General features: G+C 34.6%; 1 protein-coding gene across 1 annotated transcript in view; it reads right to left on the bottom strand.

Annotated features, from left to right (window-relative positions):
* The window catches only part of METTL15 (methyltransferase 15, mitochondrial 12S rRNA N4-cytidine), a 94,880-nt gene that overhangs the window by 7,035 nt on the left and 69,793 nt on the right, over window positions 1-18,052 (bottom strand). The window contains exons 4-5 of the mRNA XM_082762272.1: window positions 5,180-5,371; window positions 2,625-2,803 (exon numbers count right to left, since the gene is read on the bottom strand). Coding sequence (XP_082618398.1) covers window positions 2,625-2,803; window positions 5,180-5,371 — 371 coding nt within the window. The remainder of the gene's footprint in view (window positions 1-2,624; window positions 2,804-5,179; window positions 5,372-18,052) is intronic.

Raw genomic sequence — 18,052 nt, 5'->3', positions numbered from 1 at the left:
ATAATATGTGAATTTTCAGATACTCACATCAGCAAAGAAAAAGATACAGATACCCAGTCTCATTGGCTAGATTGTTTACATGTTTTCTAGCTATCTAGCCACAGGCAAAAGAAATGATCCTGTTCTGGAGAAAAAAATTATGTTCTTATAGAGTCTGTAAAGTCTAAAATGCAAGATTTTATTTTTCTAATGAATATATATACATGTATACATATATTTTTAAGGACTTGACATTTAAGTAATAAGTCATGGAGTTTACTCTGCTTAAATCCTGAATTAGTCAGGGCTTTTTTGTTCTGTCCTACCAAGAGAATTCTGTAGCTGTGATCTCTGGCCCTGTAGCTATGACTTACCTCAATAACTTCATGGATATAAATTTGTAGTAGAAAATATACTGATGATAAATTGAACAAAATTTATTATATTTACCAGAAATTTTCTTAACATATTATCTGTTCAAGAACTAGCAAGGATCCACCCTTGAGCTCGTTTACAGAGAAATCAGATTAAAACTGTAAGAAGTTCTACCCAAACGGGGATAAGTATAATAGTCCTAAAATTGTTTTAACTACTTACATACTTCAAAAAAGCACACAAAATACATATTTACTGTCTTAGCAGATATATGTTGGATTCATTTTCTTTGGCATGTGTCTTATCTGATGCATTCCTGATTCACATATCAAGCTGCTCTTCAAATACATCAGAGTTTAAAGTGAGAACAAAAATCCCCTGTTGTTTTCACAGAAAGTGACCGTTAGGTGATGACTCACATGCAGCCCATTAAACGTGAAGGGATCTTTGATCAATCTCTTTTTTACACTAATAATTTTATTTTTCTTGAATCCAAGCTAGTTGGCAGAATTATTTTTGAGGTTACCATACTGCTTGTTTACAGCGTAGAACACATTACAACTTTAGCATAGCAACATGGCTGCTTCAATCTCAATAATGGTATATTTTTAATCAATAGTTGTTTCAAAGAGCAGGAGATACATCTGACAAAACTAAATTATTACTTCATAAAGTTGATGATAATGATCATTTTAGAAATGCAAATTCTCAGGTTTTATTAAAGACTCATATATTCTTTAATATTATTTATTCCCCACATTCATTACCCCTACTACACATTTACAACAGGGGCTTACAATAGCAAGCAGTGTCTTCAGGTCCTGTAATTGTATCAGCTAGACTTTGGGCCTGGTTTAAAGTGGACATTTTGCTTAAGTATCCTGGTTTATACAACTCAAAGCCTTTTAATTTCTTTGTGATCCTAAAGCCATTAAAAGTAAGTCCCTATTAAACTTCTTAAGCTCTTAAGGTAGGCAATTATCTATCACTAATTATCACAATTATTAATCACTGTTCTACTAGTTATCAATAATTATATTTTTTAAATTAAAGTTACAGTTTAAGTAGAATTTAATAGAATAGTTTAGTTGGAAGCACCCTACAAAGATCATCTAGTCCAACTGCTTGACCAGTTCAGTGCTAATCAAAAGTTAAGGCATATTGTTAAGGGCATTATCCAAATTCCTCTTGAATGCCAACAGGCACAGCATATTAACCACTTGACTAGGAAGCCTTTTCCAGTGTTTGACCACCCTCACGGTGAAGACATTTTTCCTAATGTTCAGTTTGAAGCTCCCCTGGAGCAGCTTTGTGTTGTTCTTGTGCTTCCTGTCATCGATCACCAGGGAGAAGAGATCGGCACCTCCCTCTCCATTTCCTCTCCCCAGGAAGAATACACAGTTTTATGAAAACAATATAGTTTTAAAGGCTTTTATGCAGATAGAACTTGTAACACTAATCTTTACTAAATGTTAAATTCGGATAGCCATTTTAAAGGTCTATAGTTAAAGGAGTCAACAATATAGGGCATTTTGTGACGAGACCCAGTCATTTTCATTTCTTGGTTAAAAATAAATAAATAAATAGATAAATAAATAAATAGATTAAAAACAGCCTTATATGTTATATTGTTAAGGCACAGTGAAAGTATCTTATTTTTTTGCTGGAAAATTTTCACTCGAGAACACAAATGTGAAGGTTCTCAATGTGAGCACAGCTCCTGTCTAACTAGATTTTGTTCAAGTTGTTTACAGTGAAGAGCAAGTAAGATGAAGTGTTTCAATAGGCGCTTCAGGCTGATCTAGTTGGCATTCACAAGGTGAAGCAAGCTACGTATTGCTTTACTTTTTGCTTCCTCATTCTTTAAGCAGAGAGATTGAATCTAATTTCATTCATAACTGGAAACTGCCATAGTACTTCCCCTCAAAATATTAAAATGTAGAAATTTAAAACAAAGAGATGCATATGACGTATCTATTTGAATGCTTATCAATAGCTGGGACAAAGAATTCCCTAGGCTGCTGTCATTCTGTGTTTCAACTTTGTTGACAAAATGATAAATCACTTCATGTAAAATCTATTATTAAGCTAATCGGTGAAATACAGTATAAGAAGTGGGATCTTACGGGGGGAAAAAAAGGAGAGCTGACATCAGAGCAGAATAGGCAGGATTAGATCCTGCATGATTTCAAGTACAAATAGATCCCTCTGGGACTTTGGGGATTAATATTTTTTCTCTCTCAGCCACTGTGAAGAATTAATGAGGGTACCTGCAACAATGCTTGCAAGCTGCTGAGTTCTGGTGATGGGATATATGCTGCGTGCCTGAACGATGGCTGAAGCGATTTTCTTGGCGTGCCTCTCCTCCCCGTATGTTCTCAGGATGGACGCAAGTGCCTGTTGATCTAAAGCATTCACAACATCAGCAGCAGTGGGCATGTCAGGGTACCTACGCACAAGAAGAGCCAATTAGTTCACTGACGTCAGTTTTCATTGACAAGAGGTGAAGCTTCATAGCATTGAGACATAAAGTCAAACACACACACTGCATACAAGTGCCTTTGAGGTTTTCAAGTAAGAGACAGCAACCCTATGAAAACAGATCTCGTTTGTACCTTTTAAATCCTATTTCTAGCAACTTTAAATAGTTTGTTCCTTAACATCAATTAAAACAGCTGAAACTTCTAAGTACAATCATAAACTATGCCTAATGAGTTGACAGGAATAAATACATGTCAGTATCACATTAAAATGGAAATGCTGTGTGACTGTTCCTATTTAGACATCTTTAGAATATAAACTTGCCCCTTATGGGTTTATTTAGTCACCTTGTATTACATGTCGTTTTTTATTTGGAACTGATTTCAAAGATATTTTCTTTCACATCTCCTGCTATGAAAACAACTGCTTATGAAAATAGTTTAACTTTACTTTTCACTAAAAGGTGTAAGAACTTATACCCAAACGTTGTTTTGAGAGAATTCAAATGAGATAATATTGCAAATGAAAGGAACTGTTAGAATTGAAATGGTATAAGTCGTACATATTAATTTATTTTTAAATTGTGTCATTATGCTATTGAAACAGTTCACAGAAGTGTTTCAGATCTGTGTTGTCACAGATCACAGAAGTGTTTACTAATGTGGAGAAAACATATAACCTACTTAATAAATTCTCTTCTAAAAAGGCACTAACGTGCAGAATATTTTTCAGGCATTCATTACTCTCCTGCAGTATCTTATAAAAGGTAACAAAACTTAGAAATCAGAGGCAAGGAGTACCATAGCAACAACTGTAGTGGAAGGTTTTTGTTATGCCACAGGTAGCCTTTGTTCTTATATACAGTTATACATATGTATCCTCATGATGCAAATACAAGCCGCGAGTTCAGACTTTGGAGATCAGAGGGCTCAATCCCAGTACGATCACATGAGTTTTTTATACAAAACTGGAAAAAGGCAGCATCATGAAATTTGCTGTGTTAAGACTGAAATTTTAATGTGTTAAGACAATTGCTTAGAAACAGAGGCTTCCACAGTCTTCACATAGGCTCTATGTGAACAACAAAAGTCCAAATGACATTTCTTCAGACTACAGGTTCATCAAAACACAAGGCAAAGAAATGTTCATTCTCTTAGTAATGCATTATACAATTACTGCCATCATCTATAAAACACAGATCTTTGTCTTTTCACATGAAAGCCACAATGCTATATTAGGCATATATTAGGCTGTTAAAAGATGAAAACTGCTGCATAAGTAGAAAATAACATTATGCCATTGAATTTCGTGCTTTTCAATGAACTCAACACCAATTCTGATCATTTAAATAGAGATTGTTTATTTAGCAATTGATAACTTGACAATTAAGTAAGCCTCATGTGCCTCATACACAATGTGAAAGGAAACTTCCAAGACTACTAAGGCAAGCTTGCAATACTTAACGGATTTTAATTGGCAGGTGTCATGAATGGTATTTCTGGTTGCTTTTTTGTTTTGTTTTGATTTTTTTTAAAGTTACTTTATATTTCTTTTACAGAGAAGTAACTGGGTCAGATGGCCATTGCAGAAAGGAGGGAAGTTGCTTCTTCCCTGACAGAGCAACCAAACACAGTCAAGCAGACATTCCACAAACAGAAAGTGCAGCAAAAAAAGAAAGTGATTGCAGTAAAGAATTGTCAGCCTGCAGATTACATAGTCAGAAGAACTGCAGAAATAGAAGGAAGACAACAGGCCTCAACTTAAAAAAGTCATGGAAGGTTTCATAGGAACCATGCAGACCATACAGGTCTTGGGGCAACCCAGCCAGACATTGAAGAGAGAAAAACTATATTTAACCATCTGCCTTTTGCACTCACTTCCCAATTAAGGGAAAAAGAAATTCTAATTAATATTCTATTTTATTTTTTTTAAGCCTCCAATCTTCCTTGTGAAATTCAATATGGAAAGAGAACTAGGAAATATACCTCAAGGCTCTAGGTAACTCGGTGTCCTGTCAACATATTTGGCAGCTTTTTTTGCTCTCCACAATGTTATCAGAAATCTATGTCTTACAGTAAAAACTGTCCCTGTAACTGTATACCATACACACCAAAAATGTAAAGTTTTAGTGATAGAGTTAAGAAAACATTTTTGGTTTAATTAATTTAATCACTGTAACATTCATCTTATCTAAAGAAGAAAAAGAACATAACCAGGATTTTAAGTTTAAGGCTGAAAAAAAACCACTTTTGTGGCATAAGATATATAGTATATTTGTGCAAAATTAGACATGGTTTTATAATGGCCATTCTCTAGCTTAAAAGGAAATGACATGCACATGTACCTGTCACCATCCATCCTCATGTCCAGAGGTCCATCCTTCTGCAGGGAAAAACCTCTTTCAGGTGTATCAAATTGCATAGAAGAACAGCCAGCATCCAAGAGAACTCCATCTAGAGTCCCTGGCTCAACTCCAGATGAGATTAACAAAGCCTCTGACTGGCTAAACTGTCCTAGAAGAGCTCGAATCTGTTTCCTGTAAGAAAATCACAAATAAAAAGCCTCAATTTTAACAGTGCAATGCTCTCCTCTTGTACAGCAGGAATTAGATAGTAATGCTCACTTGTCTCTTAAGGGGACTATTCCCAAAGTAATAGTTTAGGTACATTTCACATGCCAGCATGCAGAACCATCCAACCCACTTATCAGTAGCTACTTAAGTTTGTCTTCCTTCCTGCTTAATCTCAAAGTAGTCTAAATGCTCACAAGAAAATCATAGACCTGATTTCAGTTTCATTTCTCAACATGGGGGAAATCAAAGTGACATCTTCAACATTTGATGGGAATGCTCTGACCACCAGGGAATCTCCTGCTCTGGGCATGACCCTTAGTTAAGTGCAGAAAAGAAGGTACATTTCTTGGACCTACATGAAACACTGACAAGACTGAATATGACTGCCCAGCCTTGTGGTTAATGCTTATTTGCTAGGAAAAAATCCTTGGTTCTTGATGTGGGACAAACACTTGTTTTTAGGGAGCATGTTGATTCAAAAATAGTTGGGCAAAATTAGGTGCACTGGATCATAAGCAGATAAAACATTTCAGCATAGGCACCTGAACACTGGTTAGAGCAGAGCTTTATATATGTTTTTGTGCTTTGCATTCTTCTTTCATAACCTTTAAGGTGTTTCTTGCTTAATATTTCTGTACTGGAGAAAGTCAAAAGAAAAAATATCTCTGAGGTGCCCGCCTCTTTCTTGCAAGTGTGTCTAAGCATGTGCTTTTGATTCTGGTCTATTATAAGGTGACCTACAATTAAACCACTGCTTTACTCATACACTGTCAAAAAAAAACAATTTCACAAAGATTTAAGAATGTTAACCAGGATGCTGCTGCACTTTTAATCAGTACCAGGAAAAAAAAAAAAGGCGAAAAAAACAAACCAACCAACGCACTGACTGAATATATTTCTGCCCCTAAAAAGAAGCCACTGACTCCACATCAGAGTTTTGGTAATAGTTTGAGGACCTATTGTTCCTCAGCCCCATGGACTAGTGTTGCAATTATTATAAGGCCAGCTAAGTTAACTCATATCATTGTCAGAGTTCCATGGGCGGCAGAACGGATGGAGAGCTCAATTCTTTGCTACAAAAGAACAGCTGCCTGCATCTCTTTTGGGATGTCAACGTTACTGTTATTTTGGAAAACAAACAAACAAACAAAAACAACCAACACACTTTTTCAAAAAATCAGCTTCAGTCTAATCCTTCTTTCAGGTCAGTTTAAGATCAACACAACTGGCGTTATGACAACCTAGTTGACTCCAGAGACTACCGTTTTAAGAGAGTGCATGAACAGAGAATCAGAAGTACTTCTGCACACATCCAATTGGAATAAGTAAGAATATGCTATGAAGGAAAAAAAAAGAAAACATTTAACTCAAATGAAGAAGCTATGAGCACACAACCATATGGAAGAACGTTTAGGTATATAGTGGTATCCTCATTAGAGTAGAAGGAATTAACTTAACATAGAACATCAGCTGGGAAATACCTTGAATGAATGAATTTCTTGAGGGATATCATGATCACACATGCAAACGTCTGAATTGACTACTGCCCAGTACATAATTAAATTCAACTATTCAGCTGAACTGACAGTTCCTAAAAAGCACTACTATCTACTTAAAATAGTTTAATTTTGGCTAAATAGTTACAGCTTTGAGACTACATTTCCCTTCAATAAAATACAAGTAATTTTCTTGAAAATCTGCACTTTGTCCAACATGGCAGTGTTTCTAACTTTATAACTTGAATGAAGGAATGAACTTCACAATTCTGTATGTGAGAGATGAAAATGAATGAGATCTGGAAAAAAATATAAATTGCCATTGTCTAGTTCCTCTGACAGTAGTCCATATTGGCAGCTATGAAACAGTGCTGTATTGTGCTACTAAACATTCTGAAAAATTATTTTGAACTATATTCATATAGAAATGCTAGAAATTTGATTATATTTCTTTAAAGAAATCATGCATATGTGGACTGCCAATCCTTTGTGATTAGGAAAAGGTAATTAAACGGGCATATTTGATTTAAGTTGAAATTTACAATTTGGGAGATAGATGCTTCATCTGGAAAATGTTTTAGTGTTCACAAAGAAAGACAGGAAAAAAAAAAAAAGATTGACATTTTGATGTCAGCCTTCAGCTGCATGAAAATATACCCTCCTGTTTGTTATACACTTCATTTTGTATCAATAGTGGATAGAGGTCTCTTGGTTAATTTAAATCTTTACTAAAAGCAGATGCCTTTCATGAGATTATAATGACTATATTAAAACAACAGGTCAGTTCTCTGAATTCCTTTTACCTTGCAAATCCAAAGAAACAACTTTAAACACCTTGGGTATCCCAAAACATTTAATTACTCAAACCAAGTACACAGGTATGAGCAATCATTTATTACCTTATGAAAACAAATACAGATACCAACTCTTTTTATCCATAGGATGGTAACAATGATGATAGTAATGATAAGGACTAATCTATTAGATGATGAAAATGACATTTATTTAAAGAACAGTATTTCATCAAGCAATGAGAAGCATTTATGTGAACATCATAAAGTTCTTCCCTTGTCTACCATGCCTCTGTTCAAATCATAATTGTTATGCACAATTTTTTCCAAAAATATTTGAATTTGTCAACTCCTTCTACCTTCACATTTTTGTTTACATAGCCTGTAAGTTTTATTTCCAAAATAGCCTCAAATAAATATTCAAACAAATAAAACTGCATACCCTACTCTAAGAAGTGTTTCCTACAGTCATGGACCTTTGGCTCTCCCAAGGAATATGGAAATTCTTTACACTTTTTTTTTCTTCTTTTTTCTCCAGTGGTCCGATGTTTAGCTTGTGCATTAGTGGATTTATGTTCCATGATCACACTTACCTAGAGTGCAAATCTGTCCATTATCCCCTTTGTCTTAATATACTGCAAAAACAATGCTTACTGGAAATAGCAGGAAAGGTAAAGTAAGGAACATCCCTAAGTATCAGATGAAACAGCAAAGTTCATGCTTAAGAAGCCGGAGAAAAGTATGCATATCCAAACATTACAGACCAAGACTGAATCACACAATCATCTAGGTTGGAAGAGACCTCCAAGATCACCGAGTCCAACCTCTAACCTAACACTAATAAGTCCTCCACTGAACTATATCACTAAGCTCTACATCTAAACGCCTTTTAAAGACCTCTGGGGATGGTGACTCCACCACTGCCCTGGGCAGCCTATTCACCTAACAACCCTTTCAGTAAAGAAGTTCTTCCTAATACCCAACCTAACCTCCCCTGGTGCAACTTTAGCCCATTCCCCCTTGTCCTGTCACCAGGCATGTGAATGGAGTGGGGGAGATTGCAGGTAGTCTTGGGGATACTAAAAAAAACTGTCAAGACAACAAAGATCACAAAGAGAACATTTTAAGCATTGTAGGTGATCTTAGAAGGTTATAGTCTGACTAAAACCAATTGTCTCTTGCTTAAGAGAAAAATATTTAAACTTGGTACTTGAACACCACTTTACATATTCCAAGTGTTTTAGAAACATAAAACCACTATGAAGAGCTTGTTACCCCAACGTACGAATGGAGAAATAAGATGTAAAAGGTTTAACACTGAGTGACTTGAATATATTTAGAAAGCAGAGACAATTAGATTGTGGTTTGAGGATGTAAAAAGCAGACAATACTCATCATTTTTTTATTTTTTTAAGCATAATTGTAAATTTTGGTAAATTTTCAACTGTTGCCATCAAGCAGTCTTCTCAAAATATTCAGCATGCTCATTCTCCAAGAATGTAAAGGAACACTGGGGACACATGGACAACCTAAGTCAATTTAAAAAAAAATTAAAAAGTTATTTCATCTGCTACGTAAGTTCTTAGGGGCCCTAATGGATTTTGTTGCATAACAACCTCAAGAGCTTTCAGGTTTCTTGTACTGTGTGCAATAGTTTAAAAATAAGACACAACCTCAGGTTCAAGACCCTTTGTTCAGATCATAACACAGTATTTTATTATTATTTATACTATGACACATAGCATTGCAATTTTGACAGACGGTACTGGATTCACAGTTCTCATTTTTACGAAAGAACCAAATCAGAAAGAGAGAAGAGTTCAAAGACTAATGTATTCCAGGCTCTTTTGCTTTCAGTTAATCTCTGGAATTTTACAATTCTTCATAAAAATATTTCTTATTTCACTCAACTGAGAGGGATATACACAGAAGAAAAAGTAAAGCATGAATATAACTTTTACAAAATAAACAGAGAAAATCTTTTCTCATATCTAGTTTCTCTGAGTTGTCACAGAGGTTGCTGTGACATCAATCACAAGTAATTTCACAGAAAACCGTGATTACGCTTTCATGGTGCTTCAGCAGTTTTTTATGTGCATATAACAATACTTGCTCTTGATCTTTCACCATTGCTACCCTTACAAATTCTACATATGAATACACACAATGTCAGGAAGTGTTGAACCCTTGCCAGCAGCAAAAGCTACCGTCTACTCAACCAGAGTAAATGGTTTCTTTGAGAGAACTGAAAATAAATAAATAAATAGACTTTTCAGCTAACTCTTGTCAATGCACATCAGTTGAGAAGACCAGTCTGGTACTTTAATTTACTAATTCCACTGAGACTGTCAGCAGGGGTACCAATTAGCACCAGCTGTCATGAGGACATTGGTACAGACCTGGTTTGATAGCACTGACTCACTTCACCTAGGTCACTCAGCAGCTGTCAGACAACTTTGAGTGACTTCTCCTCACTGCTGCTCTGAACCAGACACAAAAGCAAAAGATGAAGCACAACATTTGTAAATACCTGGAACTTTCACCATCCCACCTAGGAATTGTTATGAGTGTTACTCTGCTTCAGTGCAACCCCCCTCTCTGTATATGTATCTCTATATTCTCTAAAAAAACTTTATATGTGTATTACCTTTAGCAAATGGAAGTTGTTCGTGTTTGCAAACAAAAAAAAATAGTAATAAAAAAATTACATATAGCAACTTATAAAGGAACCTTGTCGTTACATTTCCAGCTTTATTGTATATCTATTTGAGAACTAACAGTTCAGTCTAGGTTAGGTTTTGTATTACAAAATTACAAAACCAAATCACCACCACTGATCTAACAAAGACCTGAAGATGGGAAGAAGCATGTGTGAAAAACAACTTGCATAGAACCAAGGAAGTTCATATTTTCAAATTTCAGGGAGATAATCACAATTTTGTTGTGCATGTGGTGATCACAGAAATGTTACCTATAAGTTTTCAACACTTGGTGAACATTTATGTACCATTTGCTCTGACTTAAGATTTGGGAAAACAATAAAAGATATGCGTACATTATAGAAGTTAAATGCTTCTTTCCATATACATTGAAGACATCACACAGACAAAAGCAAACAAAAACCCCTTTTATGTTAACCTGCAGAACACTCAATATCTCACACTGTCAAAACTAGTATACCAAAGATGATTACACTTGCTTTTCTCTTTCTTCATGTCAGTTGCCCTTCTTCCACCTCTCATACAGCCTCCTATTCAATCCATTATGAAACTAGTTATTTGCTGCTTTAAATGCTCTCCTATAGCTTCCAACAAATCTCTCCTTCATACCCAACCAACAGATTCCATAAAATGATGTTATCATGGCTACTCACGTCTCATTTAATCCAGACACCGAAAATTGTGTCTAATGTCCTCTCAGACATACCCATAAGAAATTTCAGGATGCCTGAAAACAGATTGCTCATTATTTTAAGCTTCATTTTTGCTTCTATCTAAAGTAAATAGTAATAAAGGTAATAGTATCCACTATTGTGTCCAGCAACACATTTTTAGTCAAAAATAGTGCCCACTATTGAAGGAATTATAAATGCTGCTTTAATTAAAGGAAAACATAAACGTATTTAAACAAAAACATGTCAAAAATGATTTCCATACAATACGTGAGAAATCTTACCATAGTAGACTTTCTTTTTTTTTTTTTTTTTTTTTTTAATGAAAGATGATTATATTTAAGCCAGTCAAAATAAAATATGAAAAAGTAAGTTACTAATGAACTATGTTAATCTCTGGCTAAATTAAAGATTAAGGAAGTAATTTCTTTCAGGGCAAATGGAAAACTAATAGAATAGGACTGGTGATTATTGAAGCAATTTTCAAAACTATACGCCTCGCCAAAATTTGAGAAAAATATTTTTATGTTTCTTAAGTAACACAAAGTTTTGCTGAGTAATAGGAGAAAATTATACTATTTTATGCAATTTGCAGCTAGCCAGAGGTAAAATCTTTGTTATAAGATATGTAATTTTTTGTTATGCACGCCACCTTTATTACATAATATAAGTAAAATATGCAATATGCTGTCATCTTTCAGATGTGCCAAGGAAACCAAACCATTAGAACAATTTGCCTTTCATTCATGGGACCTGACAGTTCAAAGAATAAACTATCAGCCATCAGAAGAATCATAAATCTTTCTCTAACTTTACATTGCACTACCTGTGGATTTTGAGATATACTTCAGGTTACCCTTCACATCAATCAGACAGCCTATTTTACAAGGTTCACTGGACATAATGTAAAACCAGTTGAATACCGCTATCATCATCTCAGATCTACCAAACACTCATTGTGATCCTCAGCTTTATTAACATAGACTTTAAACCTAACCAGCTTCCTTTACACTTCTGGTGCATTTTGTACTAGTCTTCATTCCCTCTCCTGTTTACCTCACATAACCTCCATGGAACACAGTGCAGCACAAATAAAGAGACAGAACATGGACTTGAAGTTAGAAACCACTGGCTGGGCAAAACAGTGAATCAGGTGGCCAAAACACCAGATGAACTTTCAAAAATGCTCAACCACCATGGTTCTACTTCCATTCCAGCACAAGTGGACAGTATAAAGCATAATTCTGAAATAAGAAAAGACTTACCATAATAATTTTAATAGCCAACAAAACCACACCAGCCCATCAGATCCAATAGGTATTTATTACATAAAACAGTCAAGCTGACTCTTATTTCAGATCTCCTGATAACTATAATTACTTTAATAATTACTGCAAGAAGATTTGATGGTCTTGCAGCATTTCTACTAGCAGTTTACACAATCACTTTTAAAGGGTGAATATTCATCTCGTTACTCAGTTCTATTTCTACGAGCATTTTTTACTTAAACAACAACAAAAAAAAAGAAGGTAGTAAAGTAACATTTTAATTAATAAATCTTATACATTATTTCCCCATTCACTAGAACCTTAGAAAGATATTTTTATAAAACTCTCCTGGCCAGCCCCACAAACCCACACAAAAATTCATGCTTTCATTACAGACACAATACTGCTTAATTGAACCAAAACAAATTTTGCTACTGGCCTTAGAATGAAGAAAAGTTACATTTAATTCAGTTGCCAAAATCCTGCAGAACATGAAAAGAATTTCTGCGTATATTCCAGAATATCCTGTATTCTGGATAGGGTGATAGGTACAAATCGACCTTAGAAACATTAGAGCTGTGTAGAAACATTTTTTAGCTCATTAATATAAGAATATTTAAAACTGTAGCAAGAATAACTGTAGATACTTTTTTTTTTTTCCAAAATGCATGGAATGAACAGATCGTATCAACCAGCATTCCCAGTGCTAATGCCCTATTTCAGTGAAATCTGAACCTATATTCAAGGTTTGAGACTAGGGACACGGGACAGAAACAATTTTATCATTCAGTGAGGTTTACTGATCAGTTACTTACTGATCAGTTGGGATCAACTAAGGATAATGACCAAAATACCATATATTAAATGTTATGGTTTTATACAACAAGAACTTCTCTATGTTAAACAAGTTCTTCAGAAGTGTACTTTCCTTACTAGCTGCTTTGCCTCCATGCAATATTTTGGTTTGTGCTGTCTAAGTATACCTTACTTTTCAGTAACTAACTGTTCTCTGCGTAAAACGGATATTAATGAACAAGGCATTTTTACACAGAATATGAGATCAAGTTATTTTTTCTAGCAAAGAAAATTAAATCATTAGTGTTCAGTGCTTTCTCTTAATAACATGCTCATAATTTCAGAAATACATAGTAAACTGTTCATAAACAAAAGATTATAGAGAAAGTGCAGAACAATTGTGTAGTAAGTTTATAAGATTAAACTATGTCTATCCAGCTTCCAAGAGTATTCATTGAACAAAAGGTTTTATTTTTTGACTTTTATTTGCATATAAAACATGAACTTTAAGTTAACAGGATGTACAGTGATGATTTAAAAAGCAACATGCAATTAACTGTCAAAAAGGCTACTCCTACCTACACCCATGCATTCAATTGTTTTAAAACAACTCCTATTGCAATTTGATTTACATTTTGTGAGACTGTTATAAAAACAGAGACATACAGCATGTAAAAAGTATCTTTATCCTCCCTGCAGAACCAAATCATAAATGTAACTATCGTTAAATTTTCTTTAGCTAACAAAGCAAATTTACACATTTTTTTTTCCACATCATAAATTCTGGCGTTCATGGAGAGAGCTTGCTCAAGATTGTGCATAATTGTTGCTTTGACAGACCTGCTGCTACTGATACTTGGAATATATTTGCATAGCCTTTGCCTTGTTAACAAAATATAAGTCTAGACCTTGAGACTCCATAGTAATACTATGACATAATAAATGGAAAAACAATCTAAGCCACAGAAGCTTTTTTTTTTTTTTCTTAATTGTTCAGCAGCTGACAGTATTGGAGTGACCTGATAAAACCTTACAGAATTTTTTTCTTTTGACAAACTATTTCTTTGTTTAAACCCTAGAACACTAACGGTGAATACATCTGGCATCAAGAATTTATTACAAATGAAACAAGTAACTTTTTCTTCCCACCTGTCAGTCTTATCTAAGCTATCTCATATAAAAAGCATGTCTGCATTCCTAATTGACTCCCTCCTTAAGAATTAAACTGTTTGCGCATCATCCAAGCACTTGGACAGTGAGTGTCACATCTCCTCACTATATATGCCTAATCGTGGGAAGGAGAAGTATGAGGAGCATAACCCAAGAAGAATGCAAATAAGTACAGAAGTGAAGCAGGGGCATCATTCAACTGGGAATCACAGAAGTCACAAAGCCTTGCTCTTTCATATTTTTGCATGTACCAGGTCTTAACCTTTTTGAGACAGGGGAACTACAATTGTGCTTAAGAATAAAAATACAATCATATGATTAAAATGCTGTCTTAAAATACAGCTTGGCAGCAGTTCATTTTCCCAGAACCTCAACCTTTTCCCCCAGTTTAAGAATTTCAATTGCAGAATGTGATCATAAAAATATAACTAGTTTGTTTAGGAACTTAAGATCTTATTGCTCTGACGATAACACTTGGCTAGCATCCGTGTAGAATCTTAACAACAATTCTGTGGTAAATTCTAATTCTGTTATGTCATGTAGGAAATATCTTGTAAAAGATCTGGCAAATTCAACTAGTGCATTTCGCTAGTGACAATCTTGTCTGGCAATTGCTGTTCCATGTATTGACATTTTCCCTTCACAGAAGATGCTGTATTCAAATGGACTTCCCTCTTACACAATGAAGAATCAGAAATTCTGTAAATTATCTTTTAACTGAATATAGGAAATAAGAATACCTCAAGTCTTTGGTGAAATTTCACAGTTTCAATCACTTTGTATGTACAGGAACTACATGCACAGTCTAGTTACTCACAGCTTCAGATGACTACACAAAGTCCAAAGTTGTGAGTATTTGGAGAAATATGAGAATATTCAAACTGAATGATATTTAGTCCTGAAAGTACACATGCAATTTTAAATTACCGCTCAGTTTCTCCTTAATGGGAAAATATGTGCAGTTGAGTTTTAATAAAAAAAAAAAAAATTGCATCATTTGTGAAACAGAAGACATACAGAGGTATATGAAAGCAGTGTATTACCATACACCAAGTGTAACAAGGTAACTAAACAATTACACAATCAACAAAGATTTTTTAAGCAGCCAAAATTTATAGCTTAAATTTTAAAAGTACCCCAAAAAAGAACCTGATGTGGAGTTATACAAATGTGGTGACCAGAAGCTGTTGCATAAACCCATTTATACTATCATGAAATATGATCCTTAAAAATGAAAAACCAAGGAAGTAATTTTAGTCAAGTTTCAATTAACCTAGAAATACTATATCAACTTAATTAAATTCATTATAAGTATCCCAGTAAAGGATGACCAAGTTCACAGGGAAACGACCAAAGAGAAATGGATGAGTTGAACAGAGTAGCATGCGAAACCATGTACTGAATTGACAGAAGAGAAAGCTTGTATGAGCTGAAGCTTGTCATCTGGGCATGACCACGAGGACAAGGAATGTGAAGTTTTATTTGACCATAAAACGAACAGTAAACAGCAGTGTGAACATAACCATAAAAAGGGAAACAAGAACATACAAGTCAAAAGTACCTTCACTAGAAATAGAAAAGTATTAGCTGTAAGACTTCATCTGGAGTATTGAATGCCATTACGGGAGCCTTACCAAAAAGAGAGCAACTCAAAGTGGAACTGGCACAGAGAAGCTCTAATAGGACAAGTAGAATGAATGAGAGCTATGATTATAAGATGAAACTAAAAAAAAAAAAAAAAAAAAACCTTTTTTGTATGCAAAACAAGTCTAGAAGGCCAAGAATAGACATTAATATTCTCCATTGAGTATTTTAAGTGCCAGGGAGAGAAAAGAACTAATAGATATTAATCAACTATTAGTTAATTTATTTAACTAAAATGAAATTAGGTAACTACTATAACCGGAAATTTAAAGAAAGTTTCATATCATGAAAAATTAGACTCTGGAATAGCTGGAGCACTGCATATAGAACTCCTAATTACATTTTAAGATAGAGCACAGTGAAGGAGATTAAATTATGCAATGGCCTGTAATACCAAGCAATTGGATTCATTGATCTAAGAGTCTCTTACAGCATGTTTATATTTGAACAGTTATTGTAATACTCCATTGTAAAGTTCATCCCAAAAGTGTTTAAGATTATCAGAATACATACATATCACATATTTTACATGTGTACAAACACACTCCAACATAACAATAAAGCACCCCTTAGGCATGAACTTCTCATTTTATATTTAGAGAAATGCATAAATACAACACTGACGGTGAAAAGGCTTCTTTCTATTTATTTTTCCCAATCAAAGTGATGACCAGGGATTTTTGAACAAAGCATAAAGTAGATATTGACTGGAAACTCCTATTTTCTGATAACAAACTCAAAAAGACACTGATTCCAGATAAAATGATTTTCAGTGTTTTTAAATTCAGAAAAGAAAGCAACTCCCAGAGCCCTTTGTTGCTAAAAAGGATGATTAAAACCCCAAGGTCACCCACTTCTGTTCATTATTGAAGGAAAACCTCAGTATCTATTTCTCCATAGAGAGCAATAAAATAGTTTAAAGGCATTAACTTAACATGATATAAAAAGAAAATTCTGCAACACTCAAAACCACCACCAACAAAAATAATACCCAAAAGCAAACAAAAAGGAGCACCAAAACAAAACCACCTCACTCCAGAAGTAGTTTAACTAGATTTCTTTCCAACTAGAATTAAGGAGGATTGGCTGATCTATAAAAGAACACTTGCAGCTTCAGGTTGATGGCTTCATTTTTTGTACGCTGTACTTCTCTATGTTTTTAAATACATCTCCGTGTATTTCATGTAGTCGCCTGTTCTCCAATTTGACTAATTTTCTTTTGCACTACTAGCTTTACTAGAGGCTAAGATCTTAAAGGTAAAAAGATTACTGGTAATTTCCATGTGAAACAGAACGCCCTTTGAGACTGCCAGAAAACACACAGAATGATCTTGGCAGGCTTCATAAAACAAGTACAGCCTACTTTGGTATTTATTTAAACTGAAGCTATTCAAAACTGGAATTACATAAGAATTCGTTTCATACGCAGATGTTCAGACTGTTATGGAGAACTTTTTTCGAGGGTGTCATTGTTTTACCTGAGAACCACAGAATCTGAGAGCGATATGTCAGAAGAGACCTCCAGATGCCATCTAGTCCAAACCCCTGCTCAAAGCAGTCTAATCAGATAGGATTGCTTAAGGACATGTCCACTTGAGCCTTGAACACCACCAAATACAGAGATTCCACACCCTCTCTGGGCAACTTGCTCCAGTACTGCCAACCTTATGGCATTTTTTTCCCTAATAACTAATGGGAATTTCCTGCCTTTTAACTTGTGTCCCAGAAACTCTAAAGGACTCCAGCTACATGGTGGCCCTTCAGGCAGGTGAAAAGATTTAATGCGTATTGTGCATAAAGTTGGTAAAGGAACTTAAATTATTTAAGTCTTCGAGAATACTATAGATCACTGATCCTGTTTTGTGAATATTTTTCTCAGATATTTAAAGATAAACTCAGAATTAAGATAAAGCAATGTTTAGCATCTTTATTCCAATTATAAAGTAAGTGTAGTTTGACACATCCTCTGGAATACTAACTGTTAGCAATGTGTTGTCACTTACACAGCTGAAAAGCTAGTCCTGAATCATTTACATGTATCTTTCAAGCAGGTTCTTTTTCCATATCTGTGTACTAAGTAATAGAAGAGT

Source organism: Aythya marila, assembly GCF_965140915.1.
Source record: "Aythya marila genome assembly, chromosome: 5".
NCBI lineage: Eukaryota > Metazoa > Chordata > Aves > Anseriformes > Anatidae > Aythya > Aythya marila.
This window is presented reverse-complemented; position numbering and strand designations above follow the sequence as displayed.